This window comes from Maylandia zebra, linkage group LG8, assembly GCF_041146795.1.
Source record: "Maylandia zebra isolate NMK-2024a linkage group LG8, Mzebra_GT3a, whole genome shotgun sequence".
Lineage (NCBI taxonomy): Eukaryota > Metazoa > Chordata > Actinopteri > Cichliformes > Cichlidae > Maylandia > Maylandia zebra.
This window is the reverse complement of record NC_135174.1, coordinates 11,983,826-12,003,320: the sequence shown is the minus strand read 5'-3', so window position 1 is coordinate 12,003,320 and position 19,495 is coordinate 11,983,826. Positions and strand designations below refer to the sequence as shown.

The window sequence follows — 19,495 nt, the reverse complement described above, 5'->3', positions numbered from 1 at the left end:
TTTATTCTGTGTTGCAGCAATCTCCAGAATAATGTTGTTCCACTGGAAATGTTGAGTAAGCTATATTAAAATGAATATAATTTTTTGTGTACGTCGACCACAAGAACCAAACCTGCTGCTGGCCTCTTGTTTTGGTGAACTGACAGTTGATGTAGAGATGATAGCAGGCCGGCAAATGTGATGTCATGACAGCTGCTCTCTTCCTGCAATACAGTGAGCAAGATGGAGATCTGCATGAGCGTGTGTGTGTGAGCTGACTAATGCGGACCCAGCGGGAAAAACCACTCAGAGAGCAGAGATAGTTTAGATGCTGCGATACAGTATTACAGTGGAGACACACTGACCCACAAGCTGCATGCAGGGTCTCTTGTAGCTTGTAGTAGAAAGGCAGTTAGCGAGAAATGCTAATTTTGAACAACTTCACCCTTAATGTTATTTTTGAGAAATACCTATTTTATCCTTGATTGTAGAGCTTGATTACTGGTTACATGTAACAGGCTATTCTCTCTGAAAATGGCACCAATTACCAAGAAAATGCCTTGGCTGGTTATGACCGCACCATCATTGACTCTCGACTAATTTACCCTATTAATATTACAAAAGGCAGAATAGCAGAGTAAAAAGCTCAAAGGGTTCGGTTCTCTTCCCGGCATCCTGTCCTTCCAACCCTCCTGGTGTGTTGGTATCTTGCATGGCCAAGGTCTGCTGCAGTCGGCTTTGACTTCTTAGCTGCTGTGTGGTCTTTGCATACTTTTAACAAGTGCCGTCATTTCTCAGTGCAAACATGGGATGCCTCGGATAAGCTTGGGGGGCTTGGTATGTGGTATTAAGGACCTGATCCACTCGGATCAGAGTTTTGCAAAAGCCATGAGTTCTTTAGCATCTAAGAATGTGTTTTACTGTTACACTTTTAGAAACACGGCCTGTAGGTGTTCCCATCAGAAGTGCAAAGTATAAAAAAAATTACAAAAATTAAAAAACAAGTGAGAAAAAAAAGGGAAATTTAACCATCTAAATAAAAGATTCAGGGGAAAAAATGATCAATTACAAATCCCAGTAAACGAAACAGGATACACAGGCTGGTTAATTAATATCTCAGCCCCAAATGTCACATTTTAGTCGATAACAGAGAGGGACTCTCAACCATATTTCAATTTAATAATTAATTGGTGGACACAGGCTTTTCAGTTAAATGCCATTAGAAAGGACAGTGTAAAGCTTCTGGTAGTGATGTTAACTTTCGGTTGTGTGAATATTGGGACCCCAGTAGCTGAAAATATTGAGATTTCTAACCTGTGTTTGACATTGTAAAGGGGGTGTATTTAAACCTAACTGACAGCAGAACTCAGCAGAAAACTAAGTAAAAATAAAAAATTCAAAACTTCTAATGAGGTGGAAATGAATGAATTATTCAGAAGAGAAATAAGCTAGAACAGTGGAACCCCGACTTACGAAATTAATTCGTTCCCGAGAGTCAAAGATTTCGTAAGTTGAAGCACCCATCGCGCCTTTTGAGTGAACGATAGACTATAGGCTAATTGCTAACTGCAACAACAATACGTCGTTCAAGTGGAACAGCGAAGTGCAAATACGAAAGCCAAGGGGTTGTCACATGATTCGGAAGGCATTGTGGGCATTGTGTGCATTCTGGGCTCAGCCAATCAGAGCAAGCGGATTTTGTTACACAGGCATTTTGTTGTAACTCGGGCAGAAATATTGCCGTTAAGTGCCTTCGTAACTTGAGTTTTTCGTTAAATGGGGTATTCGTAAGTCGGGGTTCCATTGTTTAACCTTTAATTTAAGGTTAAACAATGTTTACAGTTATAGTGAAGGGAATTTGTGGATTTGAGTTATATCAGTTATTATTGGGACAATTATCGGGCAGGCATTATACTTGTTTAGTGCTGACTTAATATATTTTTTATATTTTTTCACTTTTCAAAATGATTCTTTTCAATTGTGTTCCTCAGGGTTTAAGAGGTATGAGTGAGGGGATCCACCTTCCTCTTGATTCTTTAGTATCACTACTTGCAGGTCTAAGTAGGGCAGATCTTAAAGTTTGTAACTTTTTTTGTGATGGCAAGACAAAAGAGGGTCTGATAAAGAGGTAACACAAGGTAACACAGATTAAGCATAACATTCTGACCACAAACAGTTAATAACACTGATTAACTTTTCATCATGGAACCTTTTAGCGGGTCGGTATGTTAGAAAGTGAAAATTTTGTCCTCGAAGTTGATGTGTTAGAAACAGGAAAACAGTGACGAATTTAACGAGTTTGAAAAGCGCCAAATTGTGATGGCTAGGCGTCTGGGTCAGACCATCTCCAAAACTGCAGCTCTTGTGGGGTGTTTCTGGTCTGCAGTGGTCCAAGGAAGGTACATAGCATACTCACTATGCCTTCTAATGATACTGCCTAGGGGAAGCATGTATAGTGTAAACAGAATTGGTCCTAGCACCGAACCCTGTGTAACTCCATAATTAACCTCAGTGTGTGAAGAGGACTCTCCATTTACATGTACAAATTGGAGTCTATTAGACAGATATGATACAAACCACTGCAGCACAGTACCTGTAATACCTACAGCATGTTCTAATCGCTCTAATAGGATATTATGGTCAACAGTATCAAACGCTGCACTAAGGTTTTTAGAGGGAGATTCAGCTGTGTGCTAAATCTGCAGCTATGAAATCATCCAATCACAGAATAGATATGATACATTGGAGCTTCTTCCTTAATACTGTCATCAACAATATTCATATGAATCACAAATCCAGAGAACAGTCCTTTTAGTGAGCAAAAGAATAGATTTGTTTCTCACCGAGTCAATAAAAATAGCTTAATACTTTAAATACAAAATGTAATAACTTTGTGATGAGATTGATTTGTAGGTTTAAATTTGTGATACTACTTGAAGAAGGGTTATATAGCGATATAAAAACTATAAAAGGGAGGAATAATGTCAGATTTGAAATAGATTATCAAGCTACGTCTTTCAGTGGTTAATTTGAAAGTATTTCAGAATAAGGCTTTTTATTGTCTTCTTTTCATATTAAACCACAAAATTGTGGTTTAATATGAAAAAACACAAAACTTAACATAATTGCTAAGTAATTGAGCAGACTGCTAAATGAATTGGTATATTCAGATAAAATTGATGTCATACGAAAAAATTATTTTTTGTACTCTGTGACGATTATTGAAGATCCTTTTTTTCATCCAGCCCTTGTGTACTGCTCCTCAGATCAAATACTGCCCTCCAGTTATATTCAATCCACAAAGAGGAATGAGACAAGACCTTTGTCCGTGCAGTCAAGCAATCTAATGAGAATATTTTCCATCTGTGGTTCATTATTATGTAAATTACTTTCAAATATACAGTTTTGGACACTTCTGGTATCATTACACGTTAGAATTAAGTTAAAATACACCCAGGAACAATTACTAACCGCAAAAAAATAAAAACTGCAAAAGCTTTTCTCTAAAGGCCAGTTACATTCAGTTGGGTTTTATTATTCCAGATGTGATATGATATGGCATGTCTGGGGACAAAGAGAAGTAGATTCATTACATAAGGCAAGTATATATGGCCAAAGACCACAGACAGAATCAAAACACGCGGCCCAGTGGAACCAGTCGAACTAATAAAAGCATAATGATATTCAGCAGTTTGGTATCATTAGTATATCCAAACAAATCACTCTGACACTTATTCAGATGGAAGAGGTAGGTGTGGTGGTAACACAGTAATCCCAAGCTCCCTATATTTTGGTAGATCATAGTTTTTATTGCAGCGTATGCCTTCGAAGTAGGCCAAAAAGCACAGTGGGGTCACATTAATAGTTAATAAGCTGAATTTTCAATCTGTGCCCTGGGATATGTTGATAAAATGCTGAGGCACAAAACTGCAGACGATATCTGAGCAAATATGATTTGGGAATATTTTGATCTCAGTGCAGAGAATGAAATGAGTAAGATTAGATACCGCTGGGCTTAAAGACATCTTTATGTTTGTGCTCACTGACAACTGATGGGCTACAAGAAACTGCTCTGAGTATCTTTGTTATTGGAAATTTCAACCTAAGGGGAAGTTAAAAAATATCATTTGCTCAGTAGTGGTAAAAGATAAAAGTTTTTAGCTCATCCAGCTGAAGGACAAATGAGCGAGGCATCCAACATCCGTCTGTTCGTCCATCCATAGTTGACAGGAATCGCAACTCCTCTTTGAGTATGGGTCTGATTTTAGTAGACTGATCTGGTATTATTCTGGTATTTATTTATGCACACACACAAAAAGGTAGACGTAGCCACTGTGACATTACTACCTCAGCATCAGCATTATGGCCACACTGTCTTGGGTCTTTGGTACCAGAACTGATTAGATTTAGATGGCATTGCTCCAAGGACCTTATGGATGCATCTCACAGATTCAGATACTGATTACAAATAAAATAGAGACTGCAGACTTCTCAGACTGACTGTTAGTGCAGTCAGTGATGTACACAGATCCAAAAGGCACCAAACCCCAAACCCAGTTCAGAGGTCCAGTTTGGTCATTTGAGTTAGTTTGGGTGAAGCCTATCAGAGAGCTGAAAACTTCCTGGAAGCTGCTGCTTGAATTTATTTTTATTTTTTTGTAACCCTGACAGAAAACATTCATAATGTAGCATTTTTTTGAAAATAAGCATCATCCCATCCACGTGACAATAAGGCTAACATGGGATTTTTATGTTGCCAGACACAGACATTTACCCTGCGGTGACATTGCTCGCTTTTGACCACTACAGCATTTATTCCACTAAGGATAGCTATTGTCATGACAACCAGGAATTAGCATCCTTGAATAGTGCTGCCTGTCTCCTATCAGCAACGCTCTCTTCTTCCTCACCATTGTTCCCTCTCTCTTTAACTCCCTTGCATACGTTTTAGTTTCCTCCTGCCTTTTCTCCTCCGCTTACATTTTCAGTTTCTCTATAGACACGATTCCCATTCATTGTTCTGCTGAGTTTATGTTCCCCCTCATTCGCCATGTCATTTATTTACTTTTCACTGTTTGTATTTTCACAAATTCTCCATGACTTGAGGAGCCAATTTTAGATCCCAGAACAATAGATCGTTAATCCTGCAGTCTTCTGCCTGCGACGCTTGTTACGTTTTCATGACGATAAATGGATCAATTAGAGTCAGCAGAGATCCTCACTAAGCTAGTGATAACTGGCCTTGCTGAACCCACTTACAAAGTCTTTCCAACTGTTGCTAATGGTATTCCCAACAGATACAATGGCTAAAATTGTTTAGATGTTACCAGGGCAACTAGCTGTTCTGTTTTTAGGTCTTAATAAAGTTAAATACCAATTACCCTGTGTGGGAGCTTGTTAGTGTGAATGTTTAGTCCATTGACTGCGCTTGTGCCAGAAAGGGATTTGTACACTAAGTCTTCTCCCGATCACTCAGTGTTGAGCTTCAACCTAACAACACAACTTTACCCTCCGTCGCTTATTTCATTCCTAATTCTAACCCAGCAGTGGGATAGATAAAGGTTTTCGTTTTTTAATGCATCTACCTTCTCGTTTTGCACTCTCTTTTTTTATTGCAGTTGACCTAACAAGTCTTGTGGAGGATACTCAGAAGAACCAGTTTCTAAAATGCCCGTGGCCACATCCAGCTCTGACTCGGGTAAGTGTCTCGGTCTCGCTGTGAAGATTGCGCGTGCGTGCGTGCGTGTGTGAGTGAGTGAGTGAGATATTGAGAGGAAGAGATTGGTTAGTGATTATTCTTTCAGTCAGTACTTGTATCTCATCTCCAGAGTACTAATGTGACTTAATGAGCTGGCTAACCGAGCGGTAAAACGCCAGTTCTAGATCAGTCATGCTTTAAAGGATTTGCCAAATGCATGAGAGCTGAGTAGTATACATCGGTGTATACATAACTGTGCAAGTTTTCAGATGAACACACATTTGACACATAAAGTGACTTTTTTTTATTAAAGATTGTCACTGAAATAGCAGGACGTGGAAGAGATTAACCTCCAAGTGTCGTGTAAGGGTCTTACTTACTTTGGCAGTTAGCTTTTTTTCTGGTCAGCTTTTTTGAACTCTGTAGATCTGTAGTTAGTCGGTGGCTGCTACAATACAATACAGTCATTCACTGGACACTTTATTAGTTACTAGGAATGTCACGATATCAGAAACCAATACCTGTATAACCACATGATTCTCAATATCCAATTTAATAACACATAATGTTTAAGTACATGGGTTGACCATTTTAAAGTCCTTTATTAAAAGGTTGTATTAAAACGTGACAGGGTGGCAGATCATTTATTTAAAATGTTAACATTATACTTGGTTGACTGATGAAATCTTACGATGGTTGCAGATTAAGCAACTAATGTTACAATTATGTTATGTTTTTATTAGCATACAATGTTAGCCATTGCTAACATTTTAGCCTGAAGTAAAGTTGATTTACAATACGAGTGCCAGCTGCATGAAATGAAATGTTAATGCATATTTCAGTAGAACTTAAGGATAACACTTTAGCTATTGTTACTGTGACAGTTGCTGAGCTTTAGTTTTTTTGAACAGATCTGGATCTTTGCTTTGGTGAATTGAGAGTGTTTCCTCCTTTGGTAGGAAAAAGACCACAGAATGGTTCGCGTATTGTCTTTTGCGCAGCAATCATCATGGCTTGTCAGAGCAGAGCTACCGCAGCTGCACTACCATGGACAAGGAAATATCATGGCGCTTTCAGAATTTTGAGATTTGAATTTTACCCTAATTATTGATTTTGGTGACATCATCCATTAGATACACCTGTCTTTTACTGGGTTAGACCCCCTTTTGCCTCCAGAACCGCCTTAAATCTTCATGGCATAGAGTCAACGCAGTGTTGAACACATTTCTCAGAGACTTTGGGTTATGATAGCATCACACAGCATCACTGCAGATTTGTCACCTACCATCAAACCACATCCCAAAAGTGCTTGATTTGAGCAGAGTAAAGTAATGCATGATCCCACTGGAAGTGGAAATGGTCAGCAACAATAGTCAGGTAGGGTGTGGCCTAAAACCAATGCTCAACTGGTACTAAGTGGCTCAGAATGTGCTGGAAAATGTCCTCCACACTATTACACCAGCTGGACCAGGCAGAATCACTGATACAAAGCAGGATGGATTCATGCTTTTATGTTGTTTACGTCAAATTTGAACCTTATCATCCAGATGTTGCCCTTGTGAATTGTAGCTTCCTTTTGTCTTATCTGAGAATAGTAGTACCTGGAGTGGTCTTCTGTAGCCCATCTGCTTTAAGGTTCAGAGATGCTCTTCTGCGTACCTTGGTTGTAACAAGTGGTTATTTGAGTTACTGTTGCTTTTCTATCCAGCTCTGAAGCTGTCTATAGTTATCAAGCTGAATCCAGAATAGTAATTTGTGACTGTTTGTGATTAACATAACAAAAGTAGGCATTGTATCCTGTGCAAATGCTTCCACAGAGAAGTGCTGGACTGCAAGGAAAATTTGGCATCACGTGTTTAAAATTGTTCCATTTATATGAAAGTAAATCTGTAATATTCTGACATCAGTCAAAGTATGTTTTCTTGTTTAAACGAGAAAATGTTTTTGCATTAAACAGTAAACTGCCACATAGCCATGTCTCCATGTATTTCCTTTTCACTCATCGCTGAAGACAGAAACTCGTGAAAAGGAGAAAAATACATGCATATAACTAAAAAAGGTATATTTATATTTGTAAATAAAACTGTATTTAAGACACTTCACCAGAGTGGTGGAGTAAAAGAAAATGTGTATTTTGTGATGTGAATCACAAATAGAAGAAAAACTTCTGAAGGAAAAAAGACAAAAAGAATGTGACAGAGTTAAAAAAAAAAAGAAAAAGAAACAGCTGGGCTACAAAAAGGAGGGGAAAAGTGTATAGAAGTTCACACAAGGGAAGCAGACTGTTATACACAGCCACCGCTCATGAGAAATGATCAATAATTTAAAAAAATGTTAAGAATAAAGTTAGTACTCAAAATTAGTTGCGGTGAGGTTTTTAATGGGTAAATTGTATTTGTAAATTTAAAAAAATTGTTGTGTTGTTTGGAGTAATGTGGGTATGCCTGCACATTTACACATGCACACACATGCACATACTGATATATGTGTGGGAAAAGGTGTTTTTTTGTGCGTACACATCATTTTTACATCCAGCCCCACATGTCTGGGAAAGTCACTCCAGTGTTTTTTAACGTGGGGCCAAATCTCAAATCCACAGCCTCAAAGTTATTTGTTATATATGATAGTAAATTCCAGCAGTCAGCTGCCAGAAAAGGAGAGGAAGAGAGAAAGAAAGAGAAGCATTTATACCAAGAATGTGTGTTGAGTCTTTTGTGTAATAGGCTGTCAGTCAGTCTTGATTTGTGCACTAGCCGAGGGCTGAGACTGGGATGAGTGGCATTTTTAGTAACACGCAGTCGATTGTTTCTCTAAACCAATTTATGTCTTTTTTTACATTTAAAAAGCAGCATTTCCAGCAGGGATATATTTTGTTCAGACGTGGAGAAGGGTGAGAGAAGGGTCAGGTTTTATTTGAAACTTTGTTTTTTTTTTTAAATTTATGTCAGCGAAGTAGCTCAGATATAAATTTCCTAATTAGATAATTTCATTTGTATTATATTTTAAAAAGTCAAGTCTGTGATTATTCCTCTGATAATAGTAATGGCAAGCAGTAACAAAATACACAAGTGCGCTCCCTAAGCGCCACCTCTTTGACCACACCTCCTTCTTACAAGCCAACCCTCTGCTACTCTCTCCCCCCACTTGACCCCCATGGGGAAACCTAGACAAGCAAATTTCCTGGCTCCTCTTTACCCTCCTCTTAAGGAAAGCATCACACTTCCCTCCTCTCTTTCTCCTCTCGCGTCCCCCCACCTTCTTTCTTTCCACATGCACCCAGCCCTCCCTCGTCTCCGTTCATTCATGCTGAGGAGAAGACGCTCGGCCAGGCATAGCTTATACACATTCACGTCAAGAGCAGGTGGAGAGGGAGGGAGGGGAAGAGCGGCGAGGTGCCGTTAGCGAGGAGTCATTTTGGCGGAAAGAGGAGGGATTCAGGGAGCGATAAGGAGAGAGAGGGAGAGGAAGATCTCTCAGACTGCCTCTGATACAGTATTGGGTGTGTTACTGAGAGAGTGTGTGTGTCCTGTAGTGAGGTGTTCTTCACTATGGCTGGCAGCCTGTTTGGAAGGCTCTCCCTGGAGGAGGGGGACTCAGCCAACTCCCTAGAGGGCCTGGATATCAAGCTGGAGGGAGAAGGTAAGAACACAGGAACTTGCCTGCCGCGAAGCAATATAGGGATTGTTTACAGCAGTTCAGGTGTGTGTGCTGCTACTAGTTAGGCTGTAATCAGCAACCAATTCAGTGTTATAATGTTGGTGGTTGAGGACCAGTTGGTGTTTGAATTCATACTGTACCTGCTCCTGATGTGCTGCTTCATGTCTCCAGATTGTGATGACGATGAGCAGAGACAGAATGGGACCCAGGGCAGCATGCGATTTAGACGAATCCCAGGCAGCAGAATGCAAAGACATTTATTCACTAGAACACATCATTTCAACACAGAGTCCGTTTTTTTCTTTTCTCTTTTAATTTACAGAGATTGTGAAAGGAGGAGCTGAGATTGTGGCATCTAAACTGAGAGAGACCAGTTTAGATGCCACAATAAAAAAAGAAAAAAAAAAAAAACTCAGTGTAAAAGCTAATTTGTTGTACTGGATGATAGTGGCCAGACAATGTTTGCTAGCACAGCATTGAGTGACAAGTACCACACAACCCATTTATAATACATGGAATTCATTAATACTGGATAAAGTTGTATACCACATAATAATATGTTGCGAGTGTGTGTTCGTATCTATTCACGTGGGTCCCTGTGGTCCATGCATGGGCTGCCTGTCTTGGCTAAACAGTGGATATCAGGTGAGGGGGATAAGAACTGAAACAAGTATTTGATGCTGTCATGTTAAATTAGCAGCATCATTACATCATTGCCAAGTCTAATTTGTGTCACACAGTATACTGTCTTGCAAGATATCCTCGGCTTTTCAGTGTGTAGCTTGACACGACAGCGATGACAGCCGTAATGAATCATATTTTCAGTCAATGCATTTGCATCCTGTCTATCAGTGCACAGTGAATGAGACACAGAGAAGGAGGATAAAGAGAGAGACCTCCAGTGCATTGTACATTCATGGTGAGTAAGTGGGTGTGGGGGGGGGTCATTCATATGCAGCGGTGTTCTGATCAGAGACAGCACGCTTGGAAGTGTCACACTCACAACCTTCAGATAACTCTCCGGCTCTTTCACGTCCACCCTTTCTCCACACACACACACACACACTCCACACATCTGCAGAACAGTACACAAACTCTCACACTATTGGAGGAATATTCTGCGTGCCTACCGGTCTAATGAAGCAGTGTTCAAACACAGATGATGGATTATTGAGTACAGTGTGTTGGTAAGATTACACTGTCAAAGATAATCGCCGGGTTTCAACAGAAAGGGACAATTTAATACGGTTGTGGCGGAGAGTATTCGATAATGTGGTGACACTGGCAATTATTTCATCCGTATCACACTCAGATGATCTCGGTTTGCTCTTTCATTAACTGTTGCCAAAGAAAACAGATGTACGGTTTGACTCAAACTGCTTGCCTGCGTACAGCGAGATACATTCATAAAGTTATTAGGGTTAGTTACAGTGAGAACGTAAGACAAAATCATCTCTTTTGAGTGGGGTGCCCTCGGCCCTGGGGCTCGGTCACTCTGGCACAGCTGGCTGCCGGCAGAGCTCACGGGCACGTCACTGCAACCCCCTCTGGCTTCTGCTCCGCGGCTGCTGAGTGACCCCTCATCTGGGACTCTCCTCAGCTCTTTCCGGGAGAGTGGCACGGTTGCCCCTCTGTTGGTCTCTTGTGCTCTGAGTGTCTCTGGATGTCTGGAGCCTGGATCTCCTCCATTTGCTGCTTCATGCCCTGGAGGACGGGGCTATGGCTCCCCACACCCTCTAGCAGATCATTACACGAAGGAACCTTTTGAATACAAGCGCGCTCACGCTCACAGGTGTACACACGGGTGCTCACAGACACAAACGACGCCCTTTTTGGCTGCTACCTCAAAGCACACTGTGCGCTGTCGATCTTACGTGCTGCACAATAATATTCAATATTTAGTATTTACTGTTATATTCACATAGGTCGTCACGATGATGTTGTTTATTATATTGCTCTTTTTTTTTTTTTTTTTTTGCTTGTTTTCTCTTTTTTCTTTCTCAACAGGTGATCCAGGTGATTGATGTATGTATTTTCTGTCTGTTTGTTTCGTTTGCTTTTGTTTTTTGCCCTTTATCACCGTTCCTCTTCCCCGCTGTTTTTCTCTCCCTACCTCTCTTTCTTTCTCCCTTTTCTTTCCCCCAGTCATGTCTGTCCCGTGTGTAGCAAGTGAAAATAAAATAAAATATAGACAATAATTCTGATTGCAAAAGAACCAAACGGGACGGGGGGGGGGGGGGACGTAACACAAAATCATCTTTTTGTTGACAGTTTCTGTGGTCATGGGGGGTGGAGGAGGGGCTGCTGTCCAATTGCAAAATGTCAACAAATATCACAAGTGTTGTCTCCACTGGTGACCTTCATACAGCTAATAAGGCGATCTGACCTGCATCCATAGCATGCCAGCTTGTAGCAAGCATCACCATGGTGATAGGGAGGCTGCTTAAAAGTCCCTCATCCTGCTGATTGGCTATCTGGGACCTAGAGAGAGAAGGTCATGATTACTTCCACTGGAAGGATTGCCTTTTATAGGACTTTTACCTACACTGTTATAGCTGTTAGATCACTTACAATTTTTTTAAAGTCAAGCAAGGATAATATACAGCCATTATCAAGCTGATAACAATGCATAACATAGCAATTGCCTTGAAAAAATGAACATCATTTAGTGAAATATCTCTGTAAAATAACCCCTGACATTTCTGCTTTTTTTCATTGGAGCTATTACAGTTAAGATTTTTTAGCAATGAGGTTAGGCAGGAGTCCCAGTGATGGTTGCAGACAACACTGTGATCTGTAGTGGAAGTGGAAAACAGGTAGAAGGGCGTATGGGAGAAAAGAGGAGTAGAAGTCAGTTGAAGCAAGACAGAATACATGTGTGTTAATGAGAATGAGGCTGATGGCAAGCTGAAGATGCAAGGAGTAGAGGTAATAAAGGTGGATGAGTTTAAATAGTTGAGGGCAACCATCCAAAGCAACAGACAGTGTGTAAGGTTTACGAATTGGTAGTGAGACCTGCTATGATGTATGGTTTGGAGACAGTGGCACTGAAAAAACAGGAAGCTGATGTAGAGATGGGATAGCTGATGTTAAAGGTTTTTGCCAAAAGTGACCAGAATGGGGAAGTTTACAAAAAACTACTTATTTGAGATTGATGAAACAATCCACTTATATTTTTATGCAGTTATGTTTCTGTAGGGCACTCCTTTTTGTTGTTGTGCATCACTTAATCTCTACTCCATGACCAGGTTTTGTGGGTATGCACGCACTGGATCTGACTCACTGCTCTTTTAATCTGGGGAAAGTAGATATTAACCATACGCGTGCTGCGTTTGCATCCTGTTTTAAACCACTCTGTCATGCAAAAACCAGAGTCAGAATCACAAGTTGGAATTTCTGACACTTGTTAAAACACACAAAAACCCACACACAGGCACACGGTCCCTGCAGCATTATTTATATAAAACATTTAATGCTTCATGTAATTCCTTCATGTAATTCAGCTGCTTCACTTAATCTCATCCTGAGCAGAGGCCTTATCAGCAGGAAGTGACAACACCTGTGGGTGCTGATTATTTTCCCACTACCTTCATTTCACATTGTGATGTTTAAGTCCAAAACTTAGAACTGTGTATTATGTGTGCAGCCACATTAATGTAGTGGAGTTATTATTATGTTTTTAACGAGGAGATCTAATTATTTACAGGCAAGTCTCTACAAGTAGCGCACAAACAAACGCACCCATGCTGATTGACCATGCAAGTAAATTACACAATTGTTGTGCACACACGTGCTCCAGACGACATTATTACACCTCCTCATTACGAACCCGTTTTCTTTTTCAGTGAGACTCCACGAGGAGGATGTTGACTTAATAATTCAGAGTTGAGTGCGCGTGCCCCAACTGTGTGCTCATTCTGTTTGCTTTAGTTGTAGTTTGTTCGCTCTGTGTTGTTGTTACTGAAGGAATCTCATCAGACTGATTGCACTCAGAGGGCTTCAAGCTGCAACACTGTGTCATGTTGGAAATATTCATGAATCCCATTGCACTGGGATAAATTCATAGAATGCTTCGGCCTTAACGATTCATCAGTTCTAGCACGTACACACCGCATGGAATATATTCCAATCCAATATCATTCTCCACCAGTGTCTTAAACATTTATCTTTTGCTACCTGAGGGATTGATAGTTAATTATATTTAGCTGGAGAGCTGTGAACTGAATCAAATCTAAAAGCAACATAAAAGTATTTAATAATGTCTTTCAAGGCCAAATAGTATTTTCTTTTTTATAGAGGTGACTTCCAGCAACTTGCAGCGACTTCTAGCAGCTCTTCCAGGAGACAATGAGAATATCAATGAGCTTCTTCAGGAATCTGTCTGTGTTTCACGGGACAAAGCCGGTGTTGTTACTGGCTGTGCAAACTGAGAACCTAAACATTTACCTCATCCAGTGCAAGTGCCCTGATTTGTCACTGCCAGGCATTTGCCAATACGGACTTTAAGTGTCCTTTTAAAAGCTATACTGAATTTCAATCCACATTTGAAATTAAAAAAGCCCATATTTTGAAGTAGAATTAACCCTGTGAGGTCTTAGTCATTACCCTTAACTCTATTCTATTAAAAATATTGTTGCTTGTTTTCTTTTCTTGGCTGTCAGGGGTCTAAGAGGTGATCAGTCTTATAAAAAGACACAGGACTAGGGTTAGGGCGACCGTGGTTCAGGGGGTTGGGAAGCTCATCTTGTAACCTTATCCTTATGTATCTTGTAAGGTTGCTGGTTTGAACCCCAGCTTTGTCTGTCCTCGTCGTTGTGTCCTTGAGCAAGACACTTCACCCTACCGTCTACTGGTGTTGGCCTGAAGGGCTGATGGCGCGATATGGCAGCCCAGGGCAGCTGTGGCTACAACTGTGGTTTGCCTCACACCAGTGTGTGAATGTGGAAGCGTTTTGAGTCTCCAGAAAAGTGCTATATAGATGCAATCCATTATTATTATTATTAGTTGCTGATGATGCCTTAAATATCACATCTACTATTTGCTAGAAAAAAATAACCTACTTGCTTGCTCATTACCTGTTGCCAAAAGAGCTCCTTTAACTGACTTTTATTCATCTGGCTCTGCATTCTAAAACACATTGTGTATCTCAGGCGTATTAAGCAGACCAGACTGTTTTTACAGCTAGAAACAACTGGGAGTAAAGAGTCAGCTGCACACTGTACTCCTCTGTGAGTACTGTAATACCCCGTGAGGATTCCACATAGTGAAACAACAACACATCTGCATCTCCCACAAATTTTCCTTCCTTTTTTTTTTTCCACCCTCCCGCAGTCCCTCTGTGTACCCTCTCCCTGCTGCTCCATAGCAACAGAATAACCTTCACTGAGAGGTCCTTGCACCCTGCTGTGCTCCAAACGCAAACAATAACAGCCCAGATTGTTTGGCTGCGTCCGTGACATTGGGTTTAATTGTAACTCTCCTTGGAGGTGAGCAGGCGCTCGGATGAGGCTTTAACAGACAAAAGCACCTTTAATTTAGTTTCCTTTAATTACACGTCCCCTGCTGTAGCAGAGGGAGGCAAGCGGTATCTTGGCAATCTTTGTTGAGAGGCGGTTGCAGGGAGCCACCACAGCATGTTATAATTTTCAATTTTTTGGCTGCTAACTACTGTAGACTGGGTTTTCATCTAAACCTATATTAAAAATCAGCCATCACTCCATTTTAACTTCCTTAAAATGTTCAGGTTTTCTCATAATATTCTGCTTCTTCAGGAGTTTATCCATAAATCCAGCAAATGTAAAATAGTGAAATGCTCCAAAGAGAAAATCTGCTCAAGCGTGAAGCTTTTTTTCCCTGGAAGAGTAGATTGAGTAGAGGGCATAATGTGCTTGTAGCTGGTTAAGTCTGTTGGCACACCTGAGTCCCCCTTTGTGCTTTTAAGCCCTCACCTGCTAAATGAAAGCTCCGTAATGGTATCAAGTTACAGTGTGTGGTAGAGGCAATTTGGATTCAGCGAAGCGAAAAATAACTTTCGCCTGAGTTCTCACCTGTAAAGGCCCCCAGAACGGACAAAAAAAAAAAAAGGCACGTAGCATATTAATACACAAATGTCGACACGCAACTTCAATCTGAAATGAGTCGTGAGCAGAAGAGAGATGCATTCAGTAATACGCTGCAGCTCTATGGCAGGTTTTTGCAAGGCAGGACTGCTGTGACAGTGGTGGTGTACAAGATGAAACATTCCACCTGAATGCTAAACAGGAAGTTGTTTGAAAGAGAAGCTTGCAGTATAAAAAGAAGCCAATGAATACTTTATCTTAAGCTGAGTACAGACTAAACGACTGTCAGGCCTGTTGTGAATGCAATTTGGACTCGTTGACGGATTGAGTGTCTAATTTATGTGGGTTTTTTTGTTTCTTCCACAGAAGTAGCTGGAGCTTTTATTTACCTCACCTGCAGAAAGTATCAAGGCCTTTATTTGAAGGGGGCTTTTATTAAAGACTTTAATTTATAATTCCTTCTGTTTGAGCCTAATATGTACAACTTCTCATATTGATGTGCTCCCATTTCCCTGTTAATAGTACAGCACTACACTGTTAACACAAAACAAACTCCTACCAGGCCCTGTGGTCATTTAGCATTACAGTGAACATTTATTAACAAGGACTTTATTGTGATAGATCTGCTGGATCTCGTATTGCTTCAGTAGACCTGTTGGGTCGTGCACCAGAGGAAAGACCAATCAAGCTGTTACCCAGTGACTACAGTGACAACACTACTACACTACATTGTTATAGCACTATAATTTATTATGCGAACACTGTTAATGTCACTTGTAGGAAGGGGGGAAAGAAAAAAACTAGGGTCAACCATTTGTAACTAGAAGCAGATTTTGCAGTTCATTCAAGAAAAATTGCCGTACTTTGAACATGTGTTCTGTATATAAGAGGAGCACTGAGAGATTTTTGAAGACCTGTGAAGAAAATCACATAAAACACAAAGGAACACAAAATGAAAAGAGGAAAAAACAACATAAAAGCCACTGTGATTTAAAAAAATATGGATTTCACCACGTGGGTGGCTGATTCTTCTGGGTGGGTGAAATTTATCTCTGTGGACACGTCTCTGTGATATTTGCTTTGATGCACACCATGAAAAATAGGGGAAGCAGTGCTTATTACATTATAGTGCTTGTTATACATCATGAATTATGTGCATAAACTTGGACATAGAAGAAAGGCAACGATACCCAAAGAGGACAAGTTGGATTTTTAATAATTTCTCTGAATAATAGATGTATTCCAGTAATACTCCGCAGTGTGATTATTAAACGTTGGCCCTTTTCACACTTTCTGATGGTTCCTTTGTGCCTAAATGTGAGTCAAAACCATTTCCAGTTTGTGATATTTTTGTGACTTTGTGTAAAATCTTTGACACGCTTTGGTAAAGCAGCTGTCTGTTTTATCAGGATGGTTAGAGTGGCTGATATGTAAGTGTATTAAAACAGCCAGTGACAAGTTGGATGAGAGCTAGAAAAGATGATAAAAAAGATGGAAGTGAAACATGTGACTAAAAGAAATAAAAATCCTCACACGTGTCTGGGCGCAGCAGAGATGAACTAAGATTGGGGAAAGGGCCGATGTGACAGCAACAATTGCGTACAGTTGCAATGATTAAAGAGAATTATGCAGGACCTGTAAACCAGGCCTGCTGGTGTGATATTCTCTGCCAGACGCAAACTTGGCAACTCTCCTGCTGGAGCAGAGCTGGTGTTAGAGGGAAAAAGGGAAGAGAAAAAAGACTCCACTGCGGAAGACTTGTGAAATTATTAATTTAATTTACTTGTGAAATTGTTGGGCAAGAGGACGGATGGACTGTGTAATCTTTGAGGTGGTCTTCCGTTGTCTTCTTTTCTTCCTTTCTACCTTTTATTTCTCGCTATAGGCAGAGACAAGAACAGCTTGCTCTCAATGTGTTTGTTAGTATTTCAAGTGTGCATTTAATAATACTTAACAGAAGTAGACCAAAAATAGGTTTGTGGCTACTCTCTAAATATCTCAAATCTGTCACTGTTAAGCCATTTGCCAGTTTTATTTGGAAAAATATGGAACTAAGTTGAATGAATTAGCGAACATGCTGAGCTTCACTTCACTAAAATGAAACTAGGACACCTAAATTTTTATGGTTAATGATCAATAAAAAGTGTGCAGTGAAGCCAGAACCAAGCATTGAAGCATTAAAAATAAAATTAAATAGCATTAAGTAAGTTAATAAAATTATTTAAGACTCTTGTTATTGTGTAATGTCAATGGAGCAGCTGCATGCATTGTTATCAGGCTTTCAGGGGGGCAACAAAAATGTGAAGTTTTCTATTATGTGATATTTCCTGGCTCACTGATAAATGTATTTACTGTTTTATGTTGGTTTATTTTTTATTACACGTGTTTGTGTTGTAGCTCTTTTTGCTCTCACAGCTCAGAAGGTGGAAAATCAAATCAAAAATCAATTTTATTTTAGGACAGATTTAATGTGGTGTTAATGTCTGCAGAGTTCTGTTATATGGTGTGGCATATATTGTAAAATTATATATTTAACAAAAGTATGGCTGTTAGTTATACAAGAATAAATCGATGCGTTTTATGCCAATTAATTGCATTGTTGCTGCTGTTGTTAACAACAAAATTCGATTTACTTTAGAATTTATGAGCTCTCGTTTTAGATAGCTGTATTAGCTCTCTCATTATTTTACTTGTTTGTTTATTTTTAGCCTGATCATTCGATTGGTGGAGCTATTATATCAGCTGATGTTAACTATGGGAGATATATCAGTATCTGCGTTCATAACAGCCAGTAAACAAAAATTAAAAACGTGAAGAAACACCCTTCAATCGTGTAATTACTGTTGCTGTGGCATTGTTTGTCCACTAGAGGGCACTCTGCAACTTCCCTGTTAATGACAGGCATTTGAAATGCCATAAACACAACTGCCAGCTGGTGCTAGCAGATCATCCGCAACTTATTGTGACAATAAAACAAGATTTCTTTTAAGTTGCATTGTCCTATTCTCCTAGTAAGCACATACATAACAAATGTTAGGGATCTGTTAAATGTGTCTGGAAGAAAAACATAGTGACTGATAAGTTGAATTTTTAAATAACCAGTCTTAAAAATGCTGTATTAGTTGGGCTCTGGTTTTTTAATTCAACAGAGTAAGAACACGCTCAGTCTTCTACCTTTTCCAGGAAACTGGGACACAGACTTTTAACACAAAAGGAAATAGCCGCCCTGTTATTTGATCAGTCACATCTTAATATGAGCCTTTGAGGTGGTGAGAGCTTTGAAGTCAGCCATGCTGGATATGTGCAGGGACACTGCTCTGCCAGTATCTCGAACATTAAGAACCGGTGTTGGGTTGACACAAAGGCCTTAGTGTCTGTTTACCAACTTAGACCATTTCTGTTCCCTGTTAGCGAAAATACCCACTCTTCTGGCAGCCATGTCTGCTGTGATTAATGCTTCCCAGTAGGAGTCAGAGTGTAAGTCGAAAGCAATGCTTTAAGGATAGACTGAACCTTCTCTGACCGCCATCGAATTGTTGATGTCTCATTGCGGCTGCTGATTGATTGGTTAGGGTTTAGCAGTCTGAGTTTACATCACAGAGAGAGAGGAGCATTCATGCATTCATGTTTCTCACTGAAGCTTCTCCACGAGCCAGAAAGTTCATTTCAAAACGAGACCGCTGAGTTATGGCTTATTAAAATCTATTCTTATCCAAGTTGTAAAACAGTGTTCTGATGGAAAAAAATGTTTATTCGCTGAGCAACTTCAGCAGCTGTGTTGTTGTATAGCTGGAGCGAGTTAGTGTGTGAATGTGTGTGTGCGTGTGCGAACTTATGTGTAGGAGAGAGGGAAGGAGGAAGTCGGGAGTTGTGGGAGAAAGATACTGCCACTTGTGACAGACTTAAGAGCAGAGTGACTGACAGAGGTGAAATTGCTTGGGAAAGGATGTGAGGCTGCTCCTCCTTTCCCTCCTCCCCTCCTCCCTTCTGCTCACTTTCCCTCCAGACTTCTTTCACTCGCGAATGAAGTATGAGCTACTGTATATGTGCTCCCTTTGTCTTTGAGGTGAGCTGTTCAGTCTGTTTCCCATGGGTAGCAGTG

General features: G+C 40.2%; 1 protein-coding gene across 7 annotated transcripts in view; it reads left to right on the top strand.

Annotated features, from left to right (window-relative positions):
* The window catches only part of mpp2b (MAGUK p55 scaffold protein 2b), a 50,223-nt gene that overhangs the window by 10,558 nt on the left and 20,170 nt on the right, over window positions 1-19,495 (top strand). For 3 of the 7 annotated variants that reach the window (XM_012922159.2, XM_012922160.2, XM_076887337.1), the window contains one exon: window positions 5,598-5,677. In XM_012922159.2, the coding sequence (XP_012777613.1) occupies window positions 5,647-5,677 (31 nt within the window). In that variant the 5' untranslated portion in view covers window positions 5,598-5,646. Of the gene's footprint in view, window positions 1-5,463; window positions 5,678-9,209; window positions 9,317-14,368; window positions 19,460-19,495 lie in introns of those variants that run through there. The other 4 variants (XM_004562392.3, XM_076887336.1, XM_076887335.1 and 1 more) reach the window with 4 other exon arrangements.